General features: G+C 40.6%; 1 protein-coding gene and 1 non-coding gene across 7 annotated transcripts in view; both read right to left on the reverse strand.

Moving 5' to 3' along the window:
* Positions 1-205: 205 nt before the first annotated feature.
* Positions 206-24,131, reverse strand: part of AFF3 (ALF transcription elongation factor 3) — a 323,793-nt gene continuing 299,867 nt past the window's right edge. For all 6 annotated transcript variants that reach the window (XM_048961353.1, XM_048961342.1, XM_048961324.1 and 3 more), the window contains 7 exons: positions 17,398-17,461; positions 14,620-14,756; positions 12,515-12,586; positions 10,310-10,403; positions 7,428-7,477; positions 7,074-7,288; positions 206-5,771 (listed from right to left, as the gene is read on the reverse strand). In XM_048961353.1, the coding sequence (XP_048817310.1) occupies positions 5,650-5,771; positions 7,074-7,288; positions 7,428-7,477; positions 10,310-10,403; positions 12,515-12,586; positions 14,620-14,756; positions 17,398-17,461 (754 nt within the window). In that variant the 3' untranslated portion in view covers positions 206-5,649. The remainder of the gene's footprint in view (positions 5,772-7,073; positions 7,289-7,427; positions 7,478-10,309; positions 10,404-12,514; positions 12,587-14,619; positions 14,757-17,397; positions 17,462-24,131) is intronic.
* Positions 11,008-11,117, reverse strand: LOC125688533 (U6atac minor spliceosomal RNA). The gene has a single exon (XR_007374791.1). It is a non-coding gene; the product is annotated as a U6atac minor spliceosomal RNA (small nuclear RNA).

Raw genomic sequence — 24,131 nt, forward strand, 5'->3', positions numbered from 1 at the left:
ACAGCTACAACACCACTTTACTGCTGAGAACGCATCGTGACTTGCACATGTGAATTAATTCTCATAAACTCCTTCTAGACAGATGAGTGTTAAAGTTTTCCTGTGTTAGTACACATAAGAAAGAGGAGACCTAACTGTCTTGTATCATCTATGCTGTTCTCTATATTTACTCCTCAAAAGTGCCTTGGGACAGAGGAAATCCCCATTCTTTTTTTTTTTTGGCATTCCCTTGGACTCACTAGAGTTCTTTGTGGTTAGCTTGGATGAGGCTGGGATTCAAGCTACACAGATCAAAAAAGAGAGGAAGCCTTGCTGTATTTCTGCTGGTTTTGTGGAGAAAAGCAAGCCCCTTTGTGCATCCCATGGATTACTTGCTTCGTGCTCCAGCACCCAGGTGGAAAGGGAGCTTGGGCTGCCAAAGAAGACGACAACCCTGAAAGGGAATTCATACTTGAAGACTTCCAAAAGACAAGGAGCCAGACAGCAAGCAGAGGCAAAGAATTACTTCAGAAACATCCAGCTACATCTCAGTGAGGAAGCCCATAGTCTTCTGAAACTGACAGAGCCTTGGATGGTCCACATCTCAGTGTTTTTTCCTCTCTGTGGCTTTAGTGATCTGAGGGCAAACAGAGCCTGCAGTACAACTTTCCCAGTTTGTTGATTAACCTTAAGAACAATTTACAGCATGGCAACTGGTAGTGCTAGATATGGAATCTTGGCGTTATGGAGGGCAAATGGCAGTTTTATGGGAGACATTAAAGTAGGCAATTTTTCATGCAGCAATATTGGGTGGGAAATATTGCTCTCTGTTTTTCTAGACAGAATAGACATAAGATCATCCAAATGCTTTTCTAAATGAGTTCTGGCAAATTTATCTACAGTAACATGCCTTCCCAGCCTTTGGTGCACAGCGCACAAGCTAATGTAACAATTACAATTATGATACCAATCAGACCTATCGGGCCTTTTTAAGACATGAAAATCAGACTGCTTCTCTAGTTTCAAACACAATGAGTTCAAATATGTGATGTAAATGCTAACAGAAAGATATCGAAATGAGAGGCATGTTAGGTCTGTGCCAGCCAAGCCTCTACAGTTATCTTAACAAGTTCATATTCTTCAGGCATTGTTTGTATTTCCATTGTGGCAAGAGATTTTATTCTTTAGTTTGAGGATTCTCCCTGGAGGGAGGAAGGGAAACACTGCTCTCGTGAAAAAGAAACATTGCTTTTTGACATACTGAGCATTAAGCGGATTATGTAAAGGCAAAGCATATTGCAGAAGGAGATGTTCTTAATATAGTTTTGACCATGAGCTCATGACCCTCCACAAAATTTAGGACAGTTAGGGGAAAAAAAAACAAACAAACAAACCCACAACATATTGCTTTGACAATCCTTTCATTTGAAAAAATCTTATAAAAATTCCTGGAATTCATCCACTGCAATTTACATAAAATTCAACCTTTCCTGCTTAAAATCATGAATCATTTAATGTCACATCTGCAGGGTATCCGAGACAGATGCCATTAATCCAAGTCATTTTGCAAATTCCAATTTCATTTGGATTAAAACCTACAACGAAGTCAGTGAATAGTATATACTATACATGCATTAAGGCTGGTGACTACTGAAGTCTCTTGGGTAGATAAACTAAGCACAGATTAGCCAGGTCTAAGTGCATGTCTTCATCTAGGGAAAAAAAGATATCCTGACATTTCAGTGATGTCGATTTGAATCAGTAGCCGTGAAAAATGGTTGAACGTTTGTATTACAAAAGAGATACGATGACACAGTCCCAAAGGTGCATTGCTTATAAATTAATTAGCTGCACAAATTATTTTGATAACAGTTACTGCAGTTCTGAGGTGATATGGCTGCTCAGTGATGAGTAGTTGATGATCAATGGTAGGCACTAGTAATATCCTTCATGCTGAGTGACTTTAATTACTATTTAGATTTACAGTATATACATATGTGTTTGTATCTACACTTAGGGCTTGATCTTCTTAATCTTCTTTACCTAAAGTCTTCACTGAAGCATCTTAACCTTCTTTACCTAAGGTCTTCTCTTCACTGAAGCATCTTCCTTGCCCTGTGATATTTGGCTAAAAGAAATAGGCAAATGAGCTGGGGAATCCTGCCATGTGATGGCAGGGCTGTGCTTGGCTTTTAGCCACACCTGGACTTCTGCGCGTGTCCTTCATTCATGTCACTATGGAATACTATAAACGATTAAGGTCAAGGACTTGTATTATCTTGCTGTCTTTCAGGATCCTGTATGGTGCTTTGCACTTCTTGTATCCACCTTCACTATATGGGTCACTTAAATGTATTCCCGTTGCTTTATCAGCTTTTACTTATTCAGAAGCCTCGGTTTGTGAGCAAACCTCTCCCTCCATGTATAATTCTTCTGGATTCGTACAGGCTGATGTCTTGCTTGCACCAAATGAACCTGCGCACTGCTGTAGTGCTAAGAAACCTGCATGTCAATGGCCTTTTACGGCTGTCTAAAGCGAGTAAGCATCTTTCACTGAACCCCAAAGGATGGTATCTACTGGTCTCATCTAGAACAAACAAAGTACCTTTGAGTCATGGTGGAATATCTGCAACTGCTCTGGTTCTTAATGTGGAGCATATGCTTAATTGGACCAGACCTAAAGGCCACACGCACCTCTCTCCAGTTCAGGCCCTAAGAAGATGAAATGAAGTATTTGTTGTCACCACGTCACATTCAGCTCCAGCCATCTAAACTGCTGCAACTATTACGCAGCAAAAAGTCTGCACAGAAGAGTATTGCAAATCTCTTCACCAAAAAAAGCTGTATAGGTGTGAGAAACCCCTCAGAAAAAGGCCAAAAACTCTAATCCATGTATAGGACCAATTGGTTTAAATGGCTGCTATTTCTTCCCTTTTTGCCACCCGAGGTTAAGGCTCAGTGTGCCCATCAGGCCACACAGATGATGCCAGCACACAACCTAAAAACCAGTGTGTTTTTCCAAAGAAGTAATGGGTATTTTGGCTGGAATAATCAAATGTGAGAACAACATACAAGAAATGACAGTCATCTGCAAGAAATCCTTAGTGCTTGGGAACGTTACAACAGGACAGCATAATTCTTGCATTTCTTTGAAGTTGCTTGACATATTACATCCATACAAAGAGTTCATTGTGATTAAGAAATATACCCCTAGTAAAATAAACATGCTTCAAAGTTCCATACTTGAAACTCAAATGCCACATGAGCAATAAAACTAAACTCCATTTAAGGCAAGTAATTTATGTCACGTCTAAAATTTCTCAACATTAAATAGCAATAAGGGCTCCCAAACCCCCAAATTATCTGAAGATAAACATCATAGGCACCATCAAAGAAAACAGAAGCAAATCTAATTGGAATTTCACTAATTGGAAATCCAATTAGTGAATCCAATCCTAATTGGAAATTCCACAGTACCTTTGTATGATGTTGAAGCAGCTGACAGAATCCACTGCTGCTGGTCTGGTACATCATGGTAGACGCCCACCGCTGGAAATCAGGCAAGTAATAAACAGAAAGGCACTAACCATGTTCTCCGTGATACTTGGGACCAAACAACTTGTGTTCCTGCTGAGGTGGGGAACAGCTGGAACTAAGAGTGATGAAGGACTTGGAGGATGTACACTTTATCATTTAAAGGCAGGCCCATGTTCACTCTTAAAGCCAGCCACACTGTAATATTCAAATCCGTGTTAAGAGGTTACCACAGCCTGATTTTAGGAGTTCTGGGGAGGAAGGATCCAAGCACCAATCGGCACATAAGATTGGATTGGGATGGCTTGGAGATGAGCAGTCCTTATGTAGTTACCCTGGTGAGTTGCATCAAAGAACAGGGTGATGCTCTGAGCAATAGCCAGCCCTATTGTAAGCAGCCTAGATAAAAAAAAATATGCCAGTATTGGAGCTCTGCATGCTGTTCAGCCTGCTCTTGAACACAGGGTAATACAGCCTTTCCTTCCAGAGATGTTTTACTGAGAAAACATGCTACTTCGTTTGGTATCTTTTCCTTTTTTAAATGCATCTCTTCAAAATCAGAGAGGAAAAAAAAGGCAGCGAGAACCAATCAATCAACCCTCCATATCAGTGGCTACTTCTACTTGCATCATCTACTGAAAGAGATTTTTGTACTCACATTTCCTTAACATACTTGTGAATTAAATTAGGAAACAACAATCAAAGGGTCAGTCAGTGACTTGGACAAGAACAGTCTATTGAAGTCACCAGAGCTGCTGACTTGAGTAAGGGCTACAAATCTAATTGCAAAGCAAGCAAAAAATTATATTTCCATTACAGAAGAAGAAAAATAAATGTGTCAAAACCATTGAAAATGAACACAAATGCGCTAAGGGCAAACACAGTTGGTATGAACTGGCCTTGACCTCAGCTGACCCAAATTAAACTCCAATCACTGTGGGATTAATTCTTCTGGCATGAAAAACACAGCCTGTCAACAGGAATGGAAAACATCCCACAAATCAAGAAACATTAAAGCCTAGTTGAGGATTATGCATGAAGAGTGAGAGGATTATGATAGGAAACAGTTCTTAGCCTGATGAGCAGACAACTCTGCTTCCCAGAGAAAGGAAATTGCATGTAGTGTTCCCGTGCAGCCTAGAAGAATGTGCTGCAAGCTTCTGCTAGGTGAAAAAGATATGAAAATCAGAATCTATAAGATGAAGCCTTCCCATGCAAAGCCAACAGTTGTTATGGATATCTGTCTGTCTGTATGTAGCTGAAATTAACACATTTTCTTTAGTGAGTGGATTGCAGTTTGCCTTTTTCTTTTTCATTTATCTATTTACTGTTGGTAACAGAATGCAGTTTCCCACCATCTCCTTTAAAGTTCATGCAATCAGCATATCTGTTTTCAGGCTTTTTGCCTGTTATTGTAGGTTATATTGTTGGTGTGGAGCCGAACAAGAGGTCAAGTGATTTAAAAAGACAGGAGATAAAGAAATGCAAGCAATCTGTCAAAACTTATCTCACACTGAAGGAATGCTGTCTTTCTCCATCTTAATGCAGACTACGCATCTCCTCTGTGTGCCCCAGCAGGGCAGCTACAGGGAGATAGAATATAAATATTGGAACTTCTGTGAAGTGTCCACGCTTGCAGTAAGTTCTCTGTTGCTGAGACTTGCCCTCATTCATTCAGTTCAGGAAAACCCTTGTATATGTGCTTAAGCTCTACTGAAGTAAATGGGATTTCAGCACAAGCTTAAAAGGTAAGAGTCTATTGAGAGCTTTCCTGAATAGGGATTTGTGCTTATTGCACTTGGTTCAATCACCCCATGAGATTTTGGTTTCTGAATTTTTCAGCACACGAATAGAAAGGGTATGTTTTGTGCATTCAGATCAGTTCTTTCTAGTATTTCTAGTGTATGAAAATTTTCTGGAGAGTGGTACAGAACAATTTATTCTGAAGAGAAATCGTTGTATATTGTACATATGCACAGATACATATCTACTCTCAGAAAACATCTTCTCAACTTTGAAGAAATATTCACCTTTGTTTGGATCAATGCTGTGGTTGACTATTTCTGTAGCACAGTGTCCAGAATAACTGAATTATCCATGAAAGGTTATGTAGTCCAAATGAATGGCACACAGTCATTATGACAAGTGAGTGCTATTCCGCACCCAGTGAAGTCCTTGTTGAGTGTACTGAACTAAATGCTCCATACTGCTGTGCAAGGTGATAGGTCCCATCAATGCATCCAAGTCGTTAAAAAATTCTACAGGGAGGGAAAAAAAAAAAAGAAAGATTTCAGCATCAGAAGAGTGAAGCTGTATTTGCTATTTGTCACCCTTTAATAGGTTTTATTCTTTTGCAAATTGAGTCAAGCTGAACATTTCATGGGAATGAAAGTTTAGTGCTAGTGAGATTAATTTTAAAGCCCCACGGTTCATGATGTTACAGGCTGATACGTAACAATTTTCTTTTGAAAGAACAAAACAGTGAGTTCTTCAGCTTTGCCTTTCGTTAATTTTCATTGAGTCTTGATAAAACAAACAGATGCTGGGAAAGATTTACATTAAGGACAAGTGAATCTAAAAGCCTATGCATAAGTGTCTATCTCTACATATGCCAGATATCTAAACTGCCTTGATAGACAAATAGAGGCATATATACAACGTGATCATCCCAATCTAAAGAGTAATCCACCTAAATAGTCAATAGTTACTTAATTGCATCCTTAGAGGCATATAATGTTCATTTGAGATGTCCTCAGGCAGTTGATACATACATAGCTGACCTAACACAGGACATACAGGAGACTTCTGGAGCAGCAGTATAGGAAAGGACACCTCAAAGGGCATTGGGTAGCTACAGTTAGGCAACTGAACTGGATCCTGGTGTCATCTTCAAGGTGAACTGAGCAGCTCTCTGAACTCTGCTGTTTGTATTGAACAAAGTTCCATCCACTGCAATGAGAGATTAACCCAACAGCTCACATACAAACACCTACATTTAAGTGTCCTAATTTTGATTTGAATCCTGATCACATCCCTGCCTTAAATACAGTGAAACCAGTTTAACTGGGAAAATCTTACCCTGAATAGGGAGTGAGGGTGCCTTGTTCCTATCTGTCTCTCCTTGGGAGTGGAGGTTGGACGGGTTCTCATTTCTTTTGCAGAAATGAAGTGTACTCCTGATTTGTGACATGGTCTGGATAGAAGCATCCCATCCAGCTCCGTGACTCTGGGAGCAGAAGTCTGCCTTGCCCCTTCTCAAACCTCTCTCTCCAGAATGACACAAATGGCAGTGAATACTGCCCGCAGATACATCTGTGACCTGTGATCTGTCTGTCACCAGCAATGTACAGAAAAAATTAGTGATATAAAGATGCTTCCAAATGAGACAGCTGTCAAAAATTGCATTTTTTGGGTAATTTTGGGACAGACTAGAAAAAGACTGAAGAAAAAAAGAACCTCTACAGCCCTACTCTGCTGACAGGATTCCTGTCAAAGCATTTTTTTGCTGATCAAAACATGTGATGTTCTTATAGAGCGGCCCATATCCTTGAATCACCCACCTCTATTTTCCTTGGCCAGGTTGTCAGCCATCTCCCAGTAGTCATAGCTGTGCAGGATGCTGTTGGTGATGCTGACGTGGTTGGCGGCCATCTGATGGATGCGCTGGGGGATGCTGATTATAGGAGATGAGGAAGGGGGCCCTGTGCTCCCCTGGGATCCGACAGAACTGACTGGAGAAGGGCTAGGGGACATGGGCGATGGAGTTCCTGTGCTCCTGAAATCAGATGTTGACACCATGGCTTAAAAGAGTGTTTGGTTTAAAAACATGGAAGTATCAGAACATACAGCAGGTAAGAAAATGTAACACCTGACAGTCAATATGTTCTAAGTTTCTGTGCAACAGGTGAACTTACTTTCCACTGTTACCCCAAGAAGATGGGTTCTGGGCGGCTTTTGATGAATTCTGTAAAGGAAAAATAATTAACAATGCACATAATTAATGTAAAAATACGAAATGAGGAGCAGCAGACAATATAAAAGTAAAGGAATATAAAGAAAAAATTGTGCAGACAGAGGTATTTGAATCTCTTGATGCAATTAACCCAGAGAGCCTGGTTTGGAATTGTGATGAAGCAGTGCTGTAGCACAGACTCAAATCACATTCCATTACACATCCTGAGATGGGGGCTGGCTAGGAAAACACTCTCGCTGATGCTCAACCTTCTCACAAAAACCCTGGGAGTTCAGAAGGAAGTGCTAGGACTCTTTGTCAGGTTTAGGCTGGAATTTCTTGTGATAGAGAAAACCAGAACACAAGAAGGCCGTGAGCAATCCCACAGAACATTCAATCATGTAATGCCTGATTTCCACCAATCATGGAACTTCAACCAGAATTTTTTTTTTCCTTTTAATAAAAGATAGCTAGGCATACAGAAGTCCTAAGTCACTATCATCCTTGCTCTCTTTTGTCCTGCTCTACTGTTTAGCAGGTCTCTAAGTTAGGAAAATAGGTCCTATTTCAAGATTTCAAGACTCAACTTTCTTAACTTCAGTGTTTCAGAGTTCTGTTGGTCCTGTGCCAGCAAAACTGCACGTCACCTGGCATTATCAGTAATGTTTCCACACACAGTGATCACATTAACTTAATGGTTTTCCATAAGATGGGCACACTGCTTGAGCCTCTCCTAAAAAAAAAACAACTTGTTTTCCCACCTTTGATGCATCCTCTGCATTCCTTCAAGTGTTTCCACACACCAGAACTGCATTTTGACACCTGGCCTTCTGTATTATTGCTATGAAGAAGTAGCTCAGCAGTGTCCCACACTGGGCTTTTCCTTCAGTGGGTTGTTTTTTGTTTTTTTTTTTGTTTTTTTGGTGTGTGTGTCTTCAGAACTACTGGCCTTCCTCTTTCTAGTGCAACAGAAACTGAGCACGTGTTATTTACTTACAGAGCTGGAGGCAGGAAATTGAGAAAACTGAAATGGAATCAAGGATACTTCCACTGTAAATGTAAGTAGCCTCTGCCTTACTGTACAGCTTCCCACCACCTTTTTTCTCATGTTGGCTTTTTTTTTTTTTAAATTCTCTGCTACATTACTTTTTTTTTTTTAATATAATGGAAATAAAATACTTAAAAGGAGATTTAATAAGTTTTCTTTTCTTGTTTAAAATAAAAGTACGTCCGATTTTCCCTGAAAATATGTGTGAAATGGTTTAAAGCCATTCTCTGATTGATAATATATGTGGAAGCTCTTAATGCAGTCAGTATTTCATGTCACTTGGTTTTGAAAGCTTTTAGATACCAAATATGAAATGAGTGGAGAATTGGCTTGTTTTCCACTGAAAATTATGGCAAATGGATTTTTTTTCCTATTTTTACTTTCAAAGGTGAGAATACTTACTAATGTGAAACTACGCTATCATTCTATCAGCAGGAGCTTTGCAGAAAACAAGCTCATCTTGTCTGTAACAGAGTGTAAGTCCATTTTATGTTTGCTGTGAAACAGTTTCTGTCTGCGACTAAGAGACATTTTACATGGTTGAGAGCCTGACCATGCTGCTCTTAATGCAGGCATTCTCTGAATTGGTGAAGAAAAAGAAAGTGTTATAATTGGCACATATTTCTTTCCCCTGAAATCAAGTCATTGTTAGAGAAACATAAGATGTTGAATTATATATTGCTAAATTTTTAGAAGCAATTACAGTGACTTCAATTTCAGTTTGACAATAACAGATCTGTCAATTTCCTTCAATGTGTTCATGTGTTTAAAATCTGGTCATGAATGCTTGTGGTTGTATTTGAAATTTTTTATTAACAGAATGTCAAAGGATGGATGTTTTTCATTTCAAGGTACGTTCCTCTGTTAAAAAGAAGAAGAAAAAAAGAAAGAGAAAAAAAAAAAGGAGCCTCATGTTTAAAGACAAATGGCTGTTCCAGTTCCCAAAACAGTTTGTCTTGGAACAGTTTGTGTTAAAGCATTTATATGTACATATTTATTTAATTAGAAAGATAGAGGCTATTTTTCTTTCCATGTAGATTAAATGCTGGATGGACTGACTGCTAGGAGGGCTCCACCATGAAGATTCTGTCCTTGAGATACTTTCAGAAAAAGGCTGCCTGTCAAATAAAATAGATTAAAATGCTTTGAATGACTTCCTGTTTTATTCAAAACAACCAGGCTGTAGACCAGGCAGGAACTGGAGATAGGAAACAGTAGCACACAAAGTAAAGCAGGAAGGGGAAGCCAGTGGTGCTCTGTCAACTACATGGCAGGTGGCTTGGTTGCCCTCTGGTGCTTTTGTACAACTCCCATTGAAGTCAGTGTGGGCTCTTTGCTAGTTCCTCGGGTGAGAACATGTCCCACTGCACTGCCTTACCTACCCAAGCTTCTAAGGGGAAGTCCTGCAGCTGAGGACTGATACAGATCAAAGTCTTCAACTCACAGGAAGTCTAGTGGGAAGTGTAATCCTGGAGGTGATTCTTGGAGCAAAATCTCCAAAATCTACCTACAACAGAGCAGGTTAGCACTAGATAATTGATTAAGAGTAACCTGAAAATGCCTGTTAGTACAATAAATTTCTTAGCCTTCCTGAAGGGACATGACTTGTATATTGCAAAGAGGGTCCCTTGTGAAGGCAAAATAAGTAACCAGTGATTAAGTGTTGCTATGGCAGTCTATAACAATGTTCCTACCGACTTAGTGGGACAAGAACTAACCCCAGCACAGCTATTGTTTTTATTAAAATGTATTTACTGTAACAACACACTGATTTTAGAACATGTGAAAAAGAGTACCTTGAAATACTCAATAAGCGCTTTAGAATACTTGACAGCATGGTCTCTCTTGAGTCGGAACATCCTCCAGTACAGAAGAGCCAGGCAGCGGTAACTGCAATAAAAGGGAGAGCAGAAGGTGAAGTGTGCCTCCAAACAGTATTCTCTATGAATTATCTTAAATTCTTCAACTAATGTGCAGTGGAAGACTGGCGGCACTTTGCTTACTACTAAGTTCACTTGTTCTGTTCATTTTACTTATCACAGAATCTTATCATACAATGGCTGAGGTTGGAAGGGACCTTAAAGATCATCAAGCTCCAATCCCTGCCCTGAGGGGTATAGCTTCCCCTCACCAGCTCAGGCTGCCCAGAGCCCCATCCAATCTGACCTTGAGCGCTTCCAGGGATGGGGCACCACAGGTTCTCTGGGCAGCTGTGCCAGTGCCTCACCGCCCTCTGAGTGACAAATTTCATCCTGATATCTAATCTAAATCTTCCCTCTTTTGGTTTAAACCATTCCTCCTTGCTCAATCACTATTAGATCATGTAAAAAGTTGGTCTCCCTCCTGTCTGTAAGCTCCCTTCAAGGTTCCCCCAGAGCCTTCTCCTCCCCAGGCTGGACAAGCCCAGCTCGCTGAGCCTGTCTTCATAGGAGAAGTGCTCCAGCACTCTGATCATTTCTGTGGCCCTCCTCTGGACTCGCTCCAACAGCTCCGTATCCAAACATGGTTAGATGCCACAAAGTAGGTGACAGTGCCCTAACCGTATGCATGCTGTACTGGGCCACTTCCATCCTTATGAAGAAGACTGCTAATGATCTTTCACACTTTGCAGTGGATTCATGAGCAAGGCTAGGTTAGGTGCTGCGGCCATGGCAGTCCGTGAAGAGAGCCACAGAGCAGACTGTGATCGGAAGGGTTTGTGCACCTTGGTTCCCAGGTTTTAGACCTGAATTTGATGCACTCATGCTTTGACAAAGGAGAAGTCATTATTAGCCTGGAACCCCCAAAAGATTTAATCTTTAAATTCATTTCTCGTTGCAAATGCAACAGCAGCCTTTCGGTGTGCCTCATCCCACTACTACACTCCAGCAACCTGCAGCCTGTATAAAAAACTAGCCATTCTGGCTCTATCTCCCGTGTGCCTTTCCCAGCAGACTTAGGCAGCCACGCGTAGCCCCGTGCCCGCCCAGGCCCCACGCAGCTCCCGAGGCTGCAAGCTGTCCGTGGGGAAGCGCTACGCCGGCCCCCTCAGCCCGCAGCCGGCGAGTTGCGGCCGCCCGCCGCTGGAGGACAGCCTCGGCTCGGCAGACGGGCAGCGGCTGGCAGGCAGCGGGCGGGAGGGAGCGGCCCGCCGCCCCTCACCGCTCCCCCCTTCTCACCTCCCCTCGTTTCTTTTTTAGCCGCTTTTCAGTAATTCCCCACCTAAGCATTTTTAAAGCAATTCCCGTGCGCCGTGCTCCTCCCGACCGCGCCAGCAGACTGGCGACAAAGGAAGGGCGTTTAAAAGGAGCGCGCACCTCTGAATACTTGGTTCTTTCTACACAAATGATTAATTAGGACTCTTTTATTTATGGAGGATGAAGATGCATTCAGTTTGGGTTTTTAACAGATGGTTAATAGATGTTAAAAACACACTTGCTGATTGTAAATGTCCACTTACTGAGAATCAGTAACCATGTAATAGGTATTTGATGTATTAACTACATAGATATTAAATTAAAATTTGATTTTAACAGCGTTTAAGCATTTTACTAGCCATCAGCAGCCACCCTACAGAATGTAAGGTGCGTGTGCATATCCTGAAATCTCTGTTTGGGAGGGAATCCAAGAGGCTTAATTATCGCCATCACCGTATCTCTCTTCACGTAATGTAAATGTAATTTACGATTATAGAGCCTAAATGTCAGCCACAAAGAAATTGCCAAACTATTGGTACAAAAGTACATTGCTCATAAAAACAGCAAACCATCGGGCATTTAGAAATTAATTATGCTGATGTACGATAGCTGACCTGTCACAGTCAATAAGTATGAATTGCTTATTTACAGAGACAGAACGCAGACCTGTTGCAGTGATATGAGGGCTGGACCTTTCCAGAGCTGAAAGTATGCTCTTTCTTTCAACAGACAACATAATCCTATCTGGCCGCGTCCAGCGTCTGATTTTCAAGAACTGTCTCCCTGCAGAAAAGGAGCCTTTTGAGGAAATGGTGATCTACTAACCATAGTGCTGCCAACTGCTTGTCTTCTGGCGTGGCATTGGGGCCTGAGTGGGTTTTTAGTCTCACTGCGTACCTTAAGCAAAAGGAAAGAAGCCCATGTGAGTAAACCGACACAGCTTTATTTTACTGATCAGCTCCTACAAGAGCTATGCTGACCAATGTAATTTGAGCTGGCCCGTTATACGCATTTGCTCAAGTTACCAAACATGCATGTCCTTTTCTGGTTGTGTTTTGGAACTATTTTGCCATTAACGGTGCCTCCCTGCACTCCTTATACAGCAGTAACTCCCCCCGACCATAGATCAGTGCAGAGGGAAGCCCAGCTGGCAAGGTGCTGCTTCCTGGCTTGCTGTGCTGCCCTACTGAAATAACCTCCGCCGTCGGGGAGGCCCAGTTACACAGAGTTCACGCAGGGAGGTTTTTGCAGTGCTTGAAGGCAGGTGACAGCCTGTCTTGAAGCTGGTGCTGCCCTCACCCTGCCAATTCCGAGCGTGTCTACCCGGATTTGAGCCTCCAAGCAGAGCACGGCACAGGGGGAACTTGTAGCTCAGAGCTATTTTTGCACATATGACATTACGCTCAAATCCTATAAATATTAAACATCCACAGTGGTAACACTGCTGTTTCAAGAGTGTATGTGCTGTGCAATCATAAATTAGTTTCTGGAAATCTCGGCTTCCAGCTGAATACCTGAACAATGGACAAGGTTAGGACAACACAGCACTTCTGGGCTCGCTTCCAGAAAAATACCTGCTCCCCATAATTAGCTGCCTGTGGTTTTTCTTATCTTTGTTTTCAAACTTTAATCCTGATACATGTGCAAAGATTCAGTATGAACATTTTGTTTTAACAGGTGTACCTAGTAAAGCTAGCATATTTTTCTAAGCTGCAGCAAGTGAGATCAACAGTAATTCACACTACTACACAACCACAGCTACATACGTTATTGAAAGCTATGAATCTGCAAGCAAAATTCATTTCCAGAGTTAGGACCATATATTTGCTATCATGATAAAAGACAGGGCAGACAAAGGAAGAGCTCTCTGCCTGTGATGGTGCAAGTATTGAAAAAAAGAAGGAAGAGATGCAGAGATGCAGTATTCTACTCTCCTACTGAAAAAAAAATATTTTACTTTGTTTAATAATCTTCCAGTTAGAAAGCTGGCCTCAATCCACTGAAATGCATGAGAAGACAGCCCTAAGTGGAATAAAATGCCAATGGAATTTTGTTAATGTTGGTGAGAAAATGATTGCACCAACACTCCAAAAAAGAGCTCCAAAAGAACGCAATTGTTTGAGGAGCTTTGCTTCATTATGAATATGATTAAAAATGAAATGTTTTAATTACTATGACCTTAGTGCTGATGAGACCTGCATGGTTGACTGTCCTAAGGAATTATGCCATCGTCACTGACAGTGCAGCTTTCTCTGCTAGTGTGCTGGACTTTCTCTTGCAGAGAGTCACTCAGATGCTGGGATGAGTTTGACCTATTTTTCTCGTCCAGCACTCAATATTAACTATTAGTACAAATTACAATAGAGGAAAGGACTTAGAAAAAAGAAACTCTCCTTGTAGGAACTGTGGGTAGGACTGTACCTGGATTATCTTGTTTGGATAGCCATGTAGCTGGGTAAACGTAGGGATCTGTTTAAGTGTGAGCTGGACTGTTTTCAGGAGTCCACTAGCATCCGTAGGAGAACACACACTAATGGGCCTCAAATGCCCATTTTTCTATGGCTGTTCACATCTTTCAGGTAACAATTATACTGTAGACTTAAACATGTTACAGCATTTGCAAATGATCACTCCATGAGTGTGTTCTGTTATTAGGTAGCAGTTTTTTTCCCTTTTGAGGAGCACTTGACTTACACCTTGAACTCTTTCAGTAATTTGCAACTCTGGTAATATTAAAAGCTTTGTTTATTTTGCATTCTACACCATTTCCTAATTCAATTTCCAGTGAAATCACAGATAATCCATTTGTGTTACATATGACTGACGAGGCACCTGGCAAGTCCTCACTTCTCTAGAAAATAATGCGATAAAGTAGATGAGCATATTTGCATGAACAGAGTAACCCCTGTGGTTGTCTCCTCCCTTCCTACCTGATGAGTTCAACTGTTTCTGAATACATTGTATAGGGGGATTTAGATTCCATTGGGCCTTGTTCCATTGCATTTCCACACTCAATAAACGATAGTGCTGCTTCTGCATAATTCAGTGCCTTTCCAAACTTTTCCACCTAGAGGGAAAAAATAAGGACACATAGAAATAATGTAGTCATCAAGACATGGTTACATTTGATGGGATTTTCTCAATGTGAGATTTTCTCAGTGTGACTTATAAACTTGACACAAGTCAGTATATCTTCAGATTCATAAATTTTCCTATGAGAAAGCTAAAGCTCATCAAACCTTGTGCATCAGTGAAAATCGTAAAACAGAAAGCAGAGCTGAAAAAGGCTAAGAGATGTTATTTGGTCCACGCTCTTGTGTCAAAAGAAGGATCAACTCTGCCTAAGATGCTCTTCAGCGCTGGAAATCCCATGAACTCAACATCAGGCCTTTTGACTCAGCTATCAAGTGTCCTTACCATTAAAAGTGGTTTCACACATTGCAGATGCAGCCTTTCACCAGTCAACAGAGGAAGGCAATGATTGTCTTGAACTAAGAGAATAGGAGTTAAATATTTTGACTACTGTTATTCAAAGGCTCATCTCCATTCTCACTTCTTTTTCATTCCTACCATTTTCAGCACTGCGTGGCCTCTTGTCAGGATTTTGCCTTCTATATCCTCCTCCTCCTTTATGGACTACTCTACTCTCCCAGCTTTTCATGCCATCCTTCTTCCTCACCCAGTTTGTTCTCTTACTTTCTGAACTTCTTTGACGCCACGTGTTTGTGTGCTTAAACATATACATATGCACATATATGTCCTCAATAATAGTGTATATGCACATGTGCACATTATGTTCATATGTGTACGCTTACATACCACTTATCTGGTCTCAGAATTTCATTTTTGATGTGGGTAGAGATGAATCATACTATTATCTCTCCGTCCTGCCTTGTCTTTCCTTCAATCAGAACTCCTGCGGTACATAAAGCCCATTAATGGACTGGATGCATTTGGTTGAAATCTGATGCACGCAGTGAAAGGTTAATGGACCTTATTCTTTTCTAAGGGATAAAGATTTTAAATAGTAACTTTGGAATGGCACACTGGCTTCAATCTATTTTAGGTTCTTATATGACTCCCATTGCGATCATACCGGAGAATTTCACAAACTTTTTATTATATTTCTCTCCCTGACGCTCTTCTGCAGGTGGAAGTGCTATTATCCCAATTTCACAGATGGGGAACTAAGGAGCAGAGAGACTCAGAGTCATTTTCAGGCTGCTCACTCTAAGTGCTTATATTAGGTATTGCAGTGCCAAAATAGGAGGTATCGAGCCCAGCAAGGTGATGCAAAGTGCTCCCATTTCCCTCCAGGATCCCTACACACTCAAGGAAGGGGGAAGTACTTGTGATGAGTGATTCAGTATCAGTAAGGAGCTGGTCCACTGAGGAGGAAGACTGAATGTGAAGGATATTTCTATCACCTAGTGCTGATGGGAGGCTATTTAAGCCATGCCTAAGTGACTTTCGTGTAGGAAATTTGTGTCAGAGCGGAGTATAACACTTGCACCTCCTATTTCTGGGAGTCTACCATAAAAACATTTTTCCTTGGGCTAAGACAGAATTTCCTTTGCATATTAAGTGATTTTTTTTTTCATTTTGTTTAAAGCAACACACTAAAATGCACCATTTGTATTTTTCCACAATATTTTCTGATTTAAGACTCTCTTTAATATGGAACTGAATAAACCATGGAAATTTGTGCTAATAAACACAGCTGGAGTGTAAAACTGTGTGTTAGTGTCCTAAATTAAGGGCCTGCTATGGCTTCCTTGGCCATTTTACACTCGGCACAGCTAAGAAAAAGAGGTCAAGAAAGAGAGACTGTGAGATACCTGTCTTCTTTCCTGCTCCTGTGACCACAATGTGTCTATCAAGCAGGGCAAGGCAGGGACTGCAGCAACTTCTACTTGCAAGACAGCCATGCTGAGTCCCACTCCATAGATTGCCCCTACCGTACCAGAGGCTGGCATTTTAAAGCTGTGCTGGCTTATTCACTGTGCTGGACTAAAACAGGCTAGGAGAAAGGTAAGAGATGGCTAGGTGGAGCTTTCCTGGAGTACCATGTGCTTCATTGCACCCTTCTGTTTGGGAAGATGGGGATCCCTTCAAGCACTCCATAAGGCCCCAGGTTCCCCTTTCTCAAGAAGGTCTTACTGGCTATTTTTCTAGGCACGTCAGAGCTGGAGACAAGAACGTGTTTGTTGCAACACCCCTCTGTGTGAAACATGTTCCTGCAGGGTTATGTGCTGCTGGTTGTCTTACAAAGGGATTGTCATGAAGGGAAGATTCTTTTGGTACTGGAGAGCCAAAACTTTTCAAAAAAAGGGTAGATTCCCTGAACACCAGACCAACCTGGACTATTATTACAGGGCCCAGCCAGCTTGTTAAACTGAGAAGAAAGGTATGTGGATGCACATAGTATAGCATGTAACCACACAGTCTCTATTACTACAGTTGCTAATTAAAGCATAGGGATAAATGGAAATTTTTATTTATCCAGGCCTTTATCTCAGTAAGTCATTATTTGTTAAGTCATAGTTTATTGGGCTATGAACATTTGATTATATAAACATTTCTTAATTTAACAAGCCTAGCCATCCTTATAATAGATTTTATAATTACCCCAGCAATACCGCACTGATGAAGAAACTGCATTACAAAAATAATTTGGAGCAACATAACTGGAAAGAAAATATTCTCACCATCGCATCTGCTTTATGTTTCTTCCGTTTAGCTTCCTGCATAAAGTAATCTGCATTGCGTGGCCTACCAGGGGAAAATAAGAAGACACTTTATTATTTTCTGAAGCAGAATATTTTCAGGTTATTTTTCCCCTATTCTAAACCTGATTTGCAAACATTTTTTATGAAGAAAATACACTTATCATGTAACCATGCATCTTATATTTTCAAATTGCTGCCTGTGGAGACAATAGCATTTATGGCTGTTCTCATTCTTTAGAAGTCAGTGATTCAAAGCAAAAAAAGCTAATAAAATGCACTTTTATGGATTGTATAAACTGCTTCCCAAATTAGTGCAGTTTTGATCTACCAAATGGATGCAAGCATTAAGCGGAACAAGTTATTCCATTTTCTCCTCTCCCTTGTGTTTGCTTACCTCATTTTCTACTCCTCCCTGTTCGCTGTCATTTGCCTTGGCTTCTCCTTCCTTACAAAACAAGTGTGTTTAATCTCTCCACTTCAAAAATGCACACTGAATCTGCTTGCCTCCACCTCATCCCCCTTCGCCTTATCTGTAAGCACACTGAGAGTGCTGTTTGCTTTTGCTGCCAGGAGTTCATTTGTGACACGGTGCTAGGCTGCCAGCTGCATGCCACTGGCATTACTTGTGTCAAATTCTCCATTGATTTCTCCTCAAATAGATCTCAGAGACTCCATTCCATCCTTAACCTACCTGACCTAATGACTGCAAGGCACAAATTCAGTTGCTGTCTCCGTGCTGAAATTCACAAGACCATTTCTGATCCACACTAATCCACTTCTATTCAAACTGAAAACACGAAGTGCTGTCCCCCTGGCAGTGCTTGGTGACCAATTCACTGAGCCCTCATGGCTGAAACAGATTTCTTCATCTTCTCCCTATTGCACTTTTCTCAATGGAGGGAAGCCATCTGCCATGTCATTTTAGTGCGTAACACAGTATCTTCAATTCTCAAAAAAGTCTTCGTATGTCCTGACCATGGAGATTCCCCCAGTCTCATATGTGTGAGACATGGCCTTCCTCCTTCTACTCAGCTAAAACTGAGTCCCGTCTCATCTCAGCACATACTGAAGTTACTGCTGTATCCTTGTCACTCTCAGAAGTTTCTCCTTGAAAAATTGTTCTCTTAGAATTCCTTCAAGTCATCCTGTAGACGTTTTCTAATGAAAAAGGGATATTGCTGAGTATTCAGAAAATGAATAACAATATTCTTGCCATTCTTGATTTTAAATGCATGGCTTTGTGAAAAATAGGGTATTATGGTATTACTGCAGCCTAGCAATCCTAATATATAAATGTATTTTAATTTGGATTTCTCAGAATGTTTGTTAAAAAAATGTATGAGTCAGAGAAGATATAGATCTAAAAACTGAAGTCAATGTATGAGACAAAAACTCTTGCTGACAGCGGTAAGAACACTTTCAGGTCCACAACAGATTAGTGGGAACAAGGTGGAGCCTCTTGACAGAAGAGGACAACCATATCTACTTCCTTGAATCAGTAAGGCCGTTTGCCACCACATCTGCGTAGTCTGTTTCCTTCTTCTTTCATGCACACAGTTTCAAGGGAATTTAATTATATCACAGAAGGTTAGTCATAACTCTTATTTTGAAGGCTAAATATCATCAGAGAGAAATAAAATTTGCAGCCTGAGTAATTTTGAATGACATCTGTCCTAAAAAGTTTGATGATATGCTGAAAAATAGTTCATTTGTTCCATCTTTAAAATGTTCTTCTCCCTCAGAGTGGGAGTTTTCCCCAACTCCCCAGAAGAAAGAGGACTAAAGACAGATTTCTGTCCCAGCATCACATAATCTACTGCAGCTGCCAATACTTTCTGTAGCCAGCAAAATGCTAACATTTTCTTAACAACACAAACCATCTGGATTGGTTTTGGTCAGTTATAGAATCGTAGAATTGTAGAATCACAAGATTGGAAAGGAGCTACAAGATCATTTAGTCCAACCATCCTCCCATTACCACTGCTTCCACAAGCTACCAGACCATATCTGGTAGCTCCTCATCCAGACACCTGTTGAACACTGCCAGGCACGGTGACTCCACCACCTCTCTGGGCAGCCATTCCAGTGCCTGACCACTCTGAGAGAAAAAGTTTTTCCTCGTATCTAATCTAAATCTCCCCTGGCACAACTTGTGGCCAATTCCTTGGGTCCAGTTTGCTTCCTGGGAGAAGAGGCCAAACCCCTCCTCCTTCCAACCTCTCTTCAGGAGGATGAAGAGTGCAGTGAGGTCTCCCCTGAGCCTCCTCTTCTCCAGACTGAACATTCCCAGCTCCCTCAGCCGCTCCTCGTAAGACTTGTGCTCCAGACCCCTCACCAGTTTTGTTGCCCTTCTCTGGATACGTTCCAGGGCCTCAATGTCTTTCTTGCAGTGAGGGGCCCAAAACTGAACACAGTACTCAAGCACTTATGAAGTATTAGACACTGAAAGAGTGTTAGCTGGATGGGGAAAGCTATGTTTTCAGAACCATTGAAAGACCTTTCAAAATCTCTATGTTCTGTCTATCTTATTCTTGTGCAATAACCTAGGTAAGACTGTTTACTCTGAAGTGACAAAAAAAAAACAAAACAAAGCAGAGCATATCAGCAATGCAGTGGTCTCAGCTCTCTGAAATGATCAAAGTGATGATCCTTTACATGATCCTTTCAAATTCTGGTCATTAAAATATGTTCTTTGCAATATACCCTTCCATGTGACACCCAAAACCATCTGTATAATTTGCTTGTTTGAAGCACGGAAAGAAGCTGTAAAAACCAAGCGAGATAACACAATGTAATTATGGTCTACTCATAAATAAGACAATTGTAGAATGTTTTTCAACTTGTACCAAGATTTATTCTCCAGAGTTACGCTCAGCAGCTGAGAGCATCAGCGGGAGGCATGTTCATGACTGAACCAAGAGGGCCCTGCTATGGGGTAGCTAACCAGAATGCAGTGTGTGAAAATCAAAGTCATCAGTGTCTATTGAAGCCAGCTGTTTCGGAGGAAAAAGCCTAGTATAAAGATGAAACTATTAAAATATAATTGTTAAGCACAGTATATATAGGCACAATGTGGATGTCTAGGTACTTTCATAGGAAAAATACAAGATTGATATACAGATCTGAGGGTGCCTAACAGAAATTAAGACTTGTTAGGGAAAAAATACATTGATTGTGTTTTTCCAATATTTGTTCAAAAACAATACACATGCCACGTCAAATTCTGGTCTGTTAATGCTATCTATGCAATACTGTTCTCCCATGGATCACTACATGTTAATAATCTTTCAATTCAGATTACAAATGTACATGCTAATGAAATTGAAAGTTGAGAAGTTCTATAGGTCTAATGTATGTTTGTGTACATGGTACAGATTGTTTACATCACTTTAGAAACAAAATAATGATGTACTTGAATTTATTTTTTGGAGTTTTTTTTTTTTGTTTTTTTGTTTTTTAATGAGAAAGAAAATATTCAAATTCAGTTTTGTTTAGGTTTCCTAGATTCCACTGTTGTACATGGAAAGCTTTTAAATCCTTTTAAATCCAGTGTACTAATTTAAATTATTATGCCACGAAGTGAAAAAACAGACAATGGGTTGGCAGAGGAGAAAAGAAGACAGTAGGTTACCTCAGCTCATGAACATATGAAGACACATGAGAAAGCTGAAGCATAAATTAATTACTCAGAATTGCATACTGTGTATTTCACATCTACGACGTTCATAAAATATTCTATTAATCACAGTCTGATCTTACAGACCTGTAAGTTACAGTGACTGAGAACATGTATCTCTTACTAACTTCATTGTTCATCCAAATATCATCTGGAACTTGGCCCCTTTAATGAAACTGGTGAAAACCTCAGATTGGAGAATTTGCAGGTAATCTCACTGCATCGTAATTTCAAATACTGTATGTTCTTGTTGAGAGGTATCTCGAAGAGAAAAAAGTCTGTTTCCTCACACAAGAAATTCAGAAAGATCTGTAGATGAACTCCTTTTCAAGTCATTGGTGTAAGGTTTGCGATCCTTTTGCAGATTGCAGCCTTGCTACAGCCTGAAAAGCCTGGAAATAAGGAAAATCTCTACAAATCGGTACCAGGCTACTGGTGGAACCGGATAGGATGTAAGTGGTATAGAAACAGCAGAGTCTCTTTGTTCGGCTACAAATGTCACGATCATGAGTGTAAACTGAAGTCTCATGGAAAGATATTCCCTGATTTCAAGTTTTCAGACAATTGAGTCGGATTCTCCTATGTCATTTGCAAGTGTCTGTATCGAGTGCCGTCAGCACTGTCACTCCAGATTTACAGACAGGATTCAGGCCTCTTTTTTTTTGTAAAAAATATATAAAAAGAAGTTTGACTTCAAATTAACAGGTACAAACAAGTGTTTTATCTCTATTAATAATCTTGACTGCACAAGGAACTCTTTTGTTTCTGAATATCTGATTGTTGGTACTTGTAGAAATATGGTCCTCTTCAACAAAGCCAAAAAAGAGTTCTAATACACTGCTCTAATGCCTCTCATATATCTCTCTGAAAGGCAAGAGAAAGAGTGTAAAGCATCAGTGCCAACTAAGTCAGGCTGCCGGTGAATTCTCCCCGGGATCGAGTGTCATTATGTGAAACTGGCTGCTCTCGAGGAGAATTTACCCTACTCTGTTGATTGGGGAAGGCAATCAAGTACTGCTGGAACCAGTTCAACGCATTCTCAGTCAACACTAGGCAGTCACCTAGGCAGTGCAACAGAATCCAGCCTTTTACAGAATAAACCCCCATGGCTAGATCTGATAGTACAAACAAGGCCAGGCTTCCTTTTGAACAGTGGTATTCAAACCATTTATGACTTTGACAAGGGCAGCCTCAGTAGCATGTCTGTGGCTGAAGCCAGGACGAGATTTATCAAACAATCTGCTACTGTCCAGAATTCCTCTCCCTGGCACTGCCACCACTTTCTCTGGGAGCTTGTCGAAAACCAGCAGGAAATACAGCATTTCCATAGCTAGTTGTGTTGCACAGGATCCCAGCGTGAGGTGAGATGGCTGCAGGCATGGTAATTACTCCCCTTCCAAAAGCAGCCTTTTAGAATTTCCAGGCTGTTGAGCTCCTAAGAGTGGTGTTTACCCAGGTAAAATGCTTGAGTGTGTATGTTTCTCCCTCTGCATCCTATTTAGCTGTATTGCCATTACAGTGCATCTCTGCCACCTTTGTCTTTTGATACTTTCTCTGAATTCAATTTACTCCAGTTTAGCAGATAATTGCAAAAATGTAAAGTCATGCAGTAAAAAAAAAGGGAAGAGAATCAAACAAAGTGAATCAATAGAAGCCTTACTTCGTGCAGTAATTTATCAGCATCTTCTGCAACATAATCTCCTCGAAACTCAGTGCAACTGCTGGTATTTACAGAGTATAGCATAGCTTAGACTCCAATATACAATTTTAATTATAACTGCATTCAAAAGCACATTTTTCATCTAATTTTTGTATTTTATATGAACTAAATACTAAACTACAGCATTTTCTGCTTCATTTACATAATCCTCCACTTGAACATTATTTCTGACTGTGGTATAGTGCTTTATGAGGATACATTAAAAAAAACTAATAAAAGTTCAATTAAACATCATAAATGCAGCCAAGTGCATATTTTAATACTCTTCTGAGATAATGCTGCTGAAGTGTTATAAAAAACCGAACTAGGGCTTCCTTAGTGTACAACAATTGCACATAATAAAAGCAGCTTAAATCATAATTCTAAATATAGTTTCACCACTTTAGTAATCCAGACCCTAAAAGGTGGGTGTGCTGGAAGGGAGCAGAAGAGCAGAATGAACCACTTTAGAATCTGATCAGAGCTAGAGGCAAACCAGAAGAAATGGGCATAGCCATGGTCAGCCCATGCCCAGTTTTGAATTTGTACCAGTAGGCCACAATCCTTAAATACAAGAAGAGAAGGAAATCCTGTCAGGACAAGATAACAACATAAAGTAAAATGTTGGTGTATACAGTCCTGCCTACTTGTTGTTTCAGACAAAGATGCACTGGGAAATATACCAAGATCACTTCTGACATATTGTATCACAGATAAAGATGGTCATCCTGGGGGTAAATTATGGGGCTGAAGCTGGGAAGCAGGTATTACTGTACAAGATAGTGTCCCACCCTGATGCTTTGTGGCCTCCTGGCCATTCCACAGCTCAAAATAAATTATGGTTAACTGCTGTGCCTGGAATGGCACATGGGGTGGAGGGCAGCCTATGGCACTGTATGAGACAGGTATCTGGTTATGGGAGTCTCTTGCTCACTACGGCAGACCCAGCATGTTTGGAAAGTTCAGCAGAGGAGCGTAATTGTAGAGAGGGCAGGGAAGGTATTGGTGACCCATTTAAATGCCTGTGCTATAGGCATTTCAGAAGGACAAGAACAAAGGATCTGATTGGAGTCAGGCCAAATGTGAGAAAAATTTACTAAATCACACAGGTACACAACTGCTATCTTGATGGGTTTAGCATAACGACATCAATAGCTTAGATTAGATGAATAGATGAATAGCTCAGATACAGAGAGAGCGAGTTACTGTTGCAAAAAAAAACCCTACCAAAATGAAAGAATGGCTCCTAATTTAAATGAAATGAAGAAACGTGCAATAAGTAAGGGTTTTTATTTTTGCAAAAATGCAAAATCACCCAGACAAATAATGTCAATGTAG

This window comes from Lagopus muta, chromosome 1 (genome assembly GCF_023343835.1).
Source record: "Lagopus muta isolate bLagMut1 chromosome 1, bLagMut1 primary, whole genome shotgun sequence".
NCBI lineage: Eukaryota > Metazoa > Chordata > Aves > Galliformes > Phasianidae > Lagopus > Lagopus muta.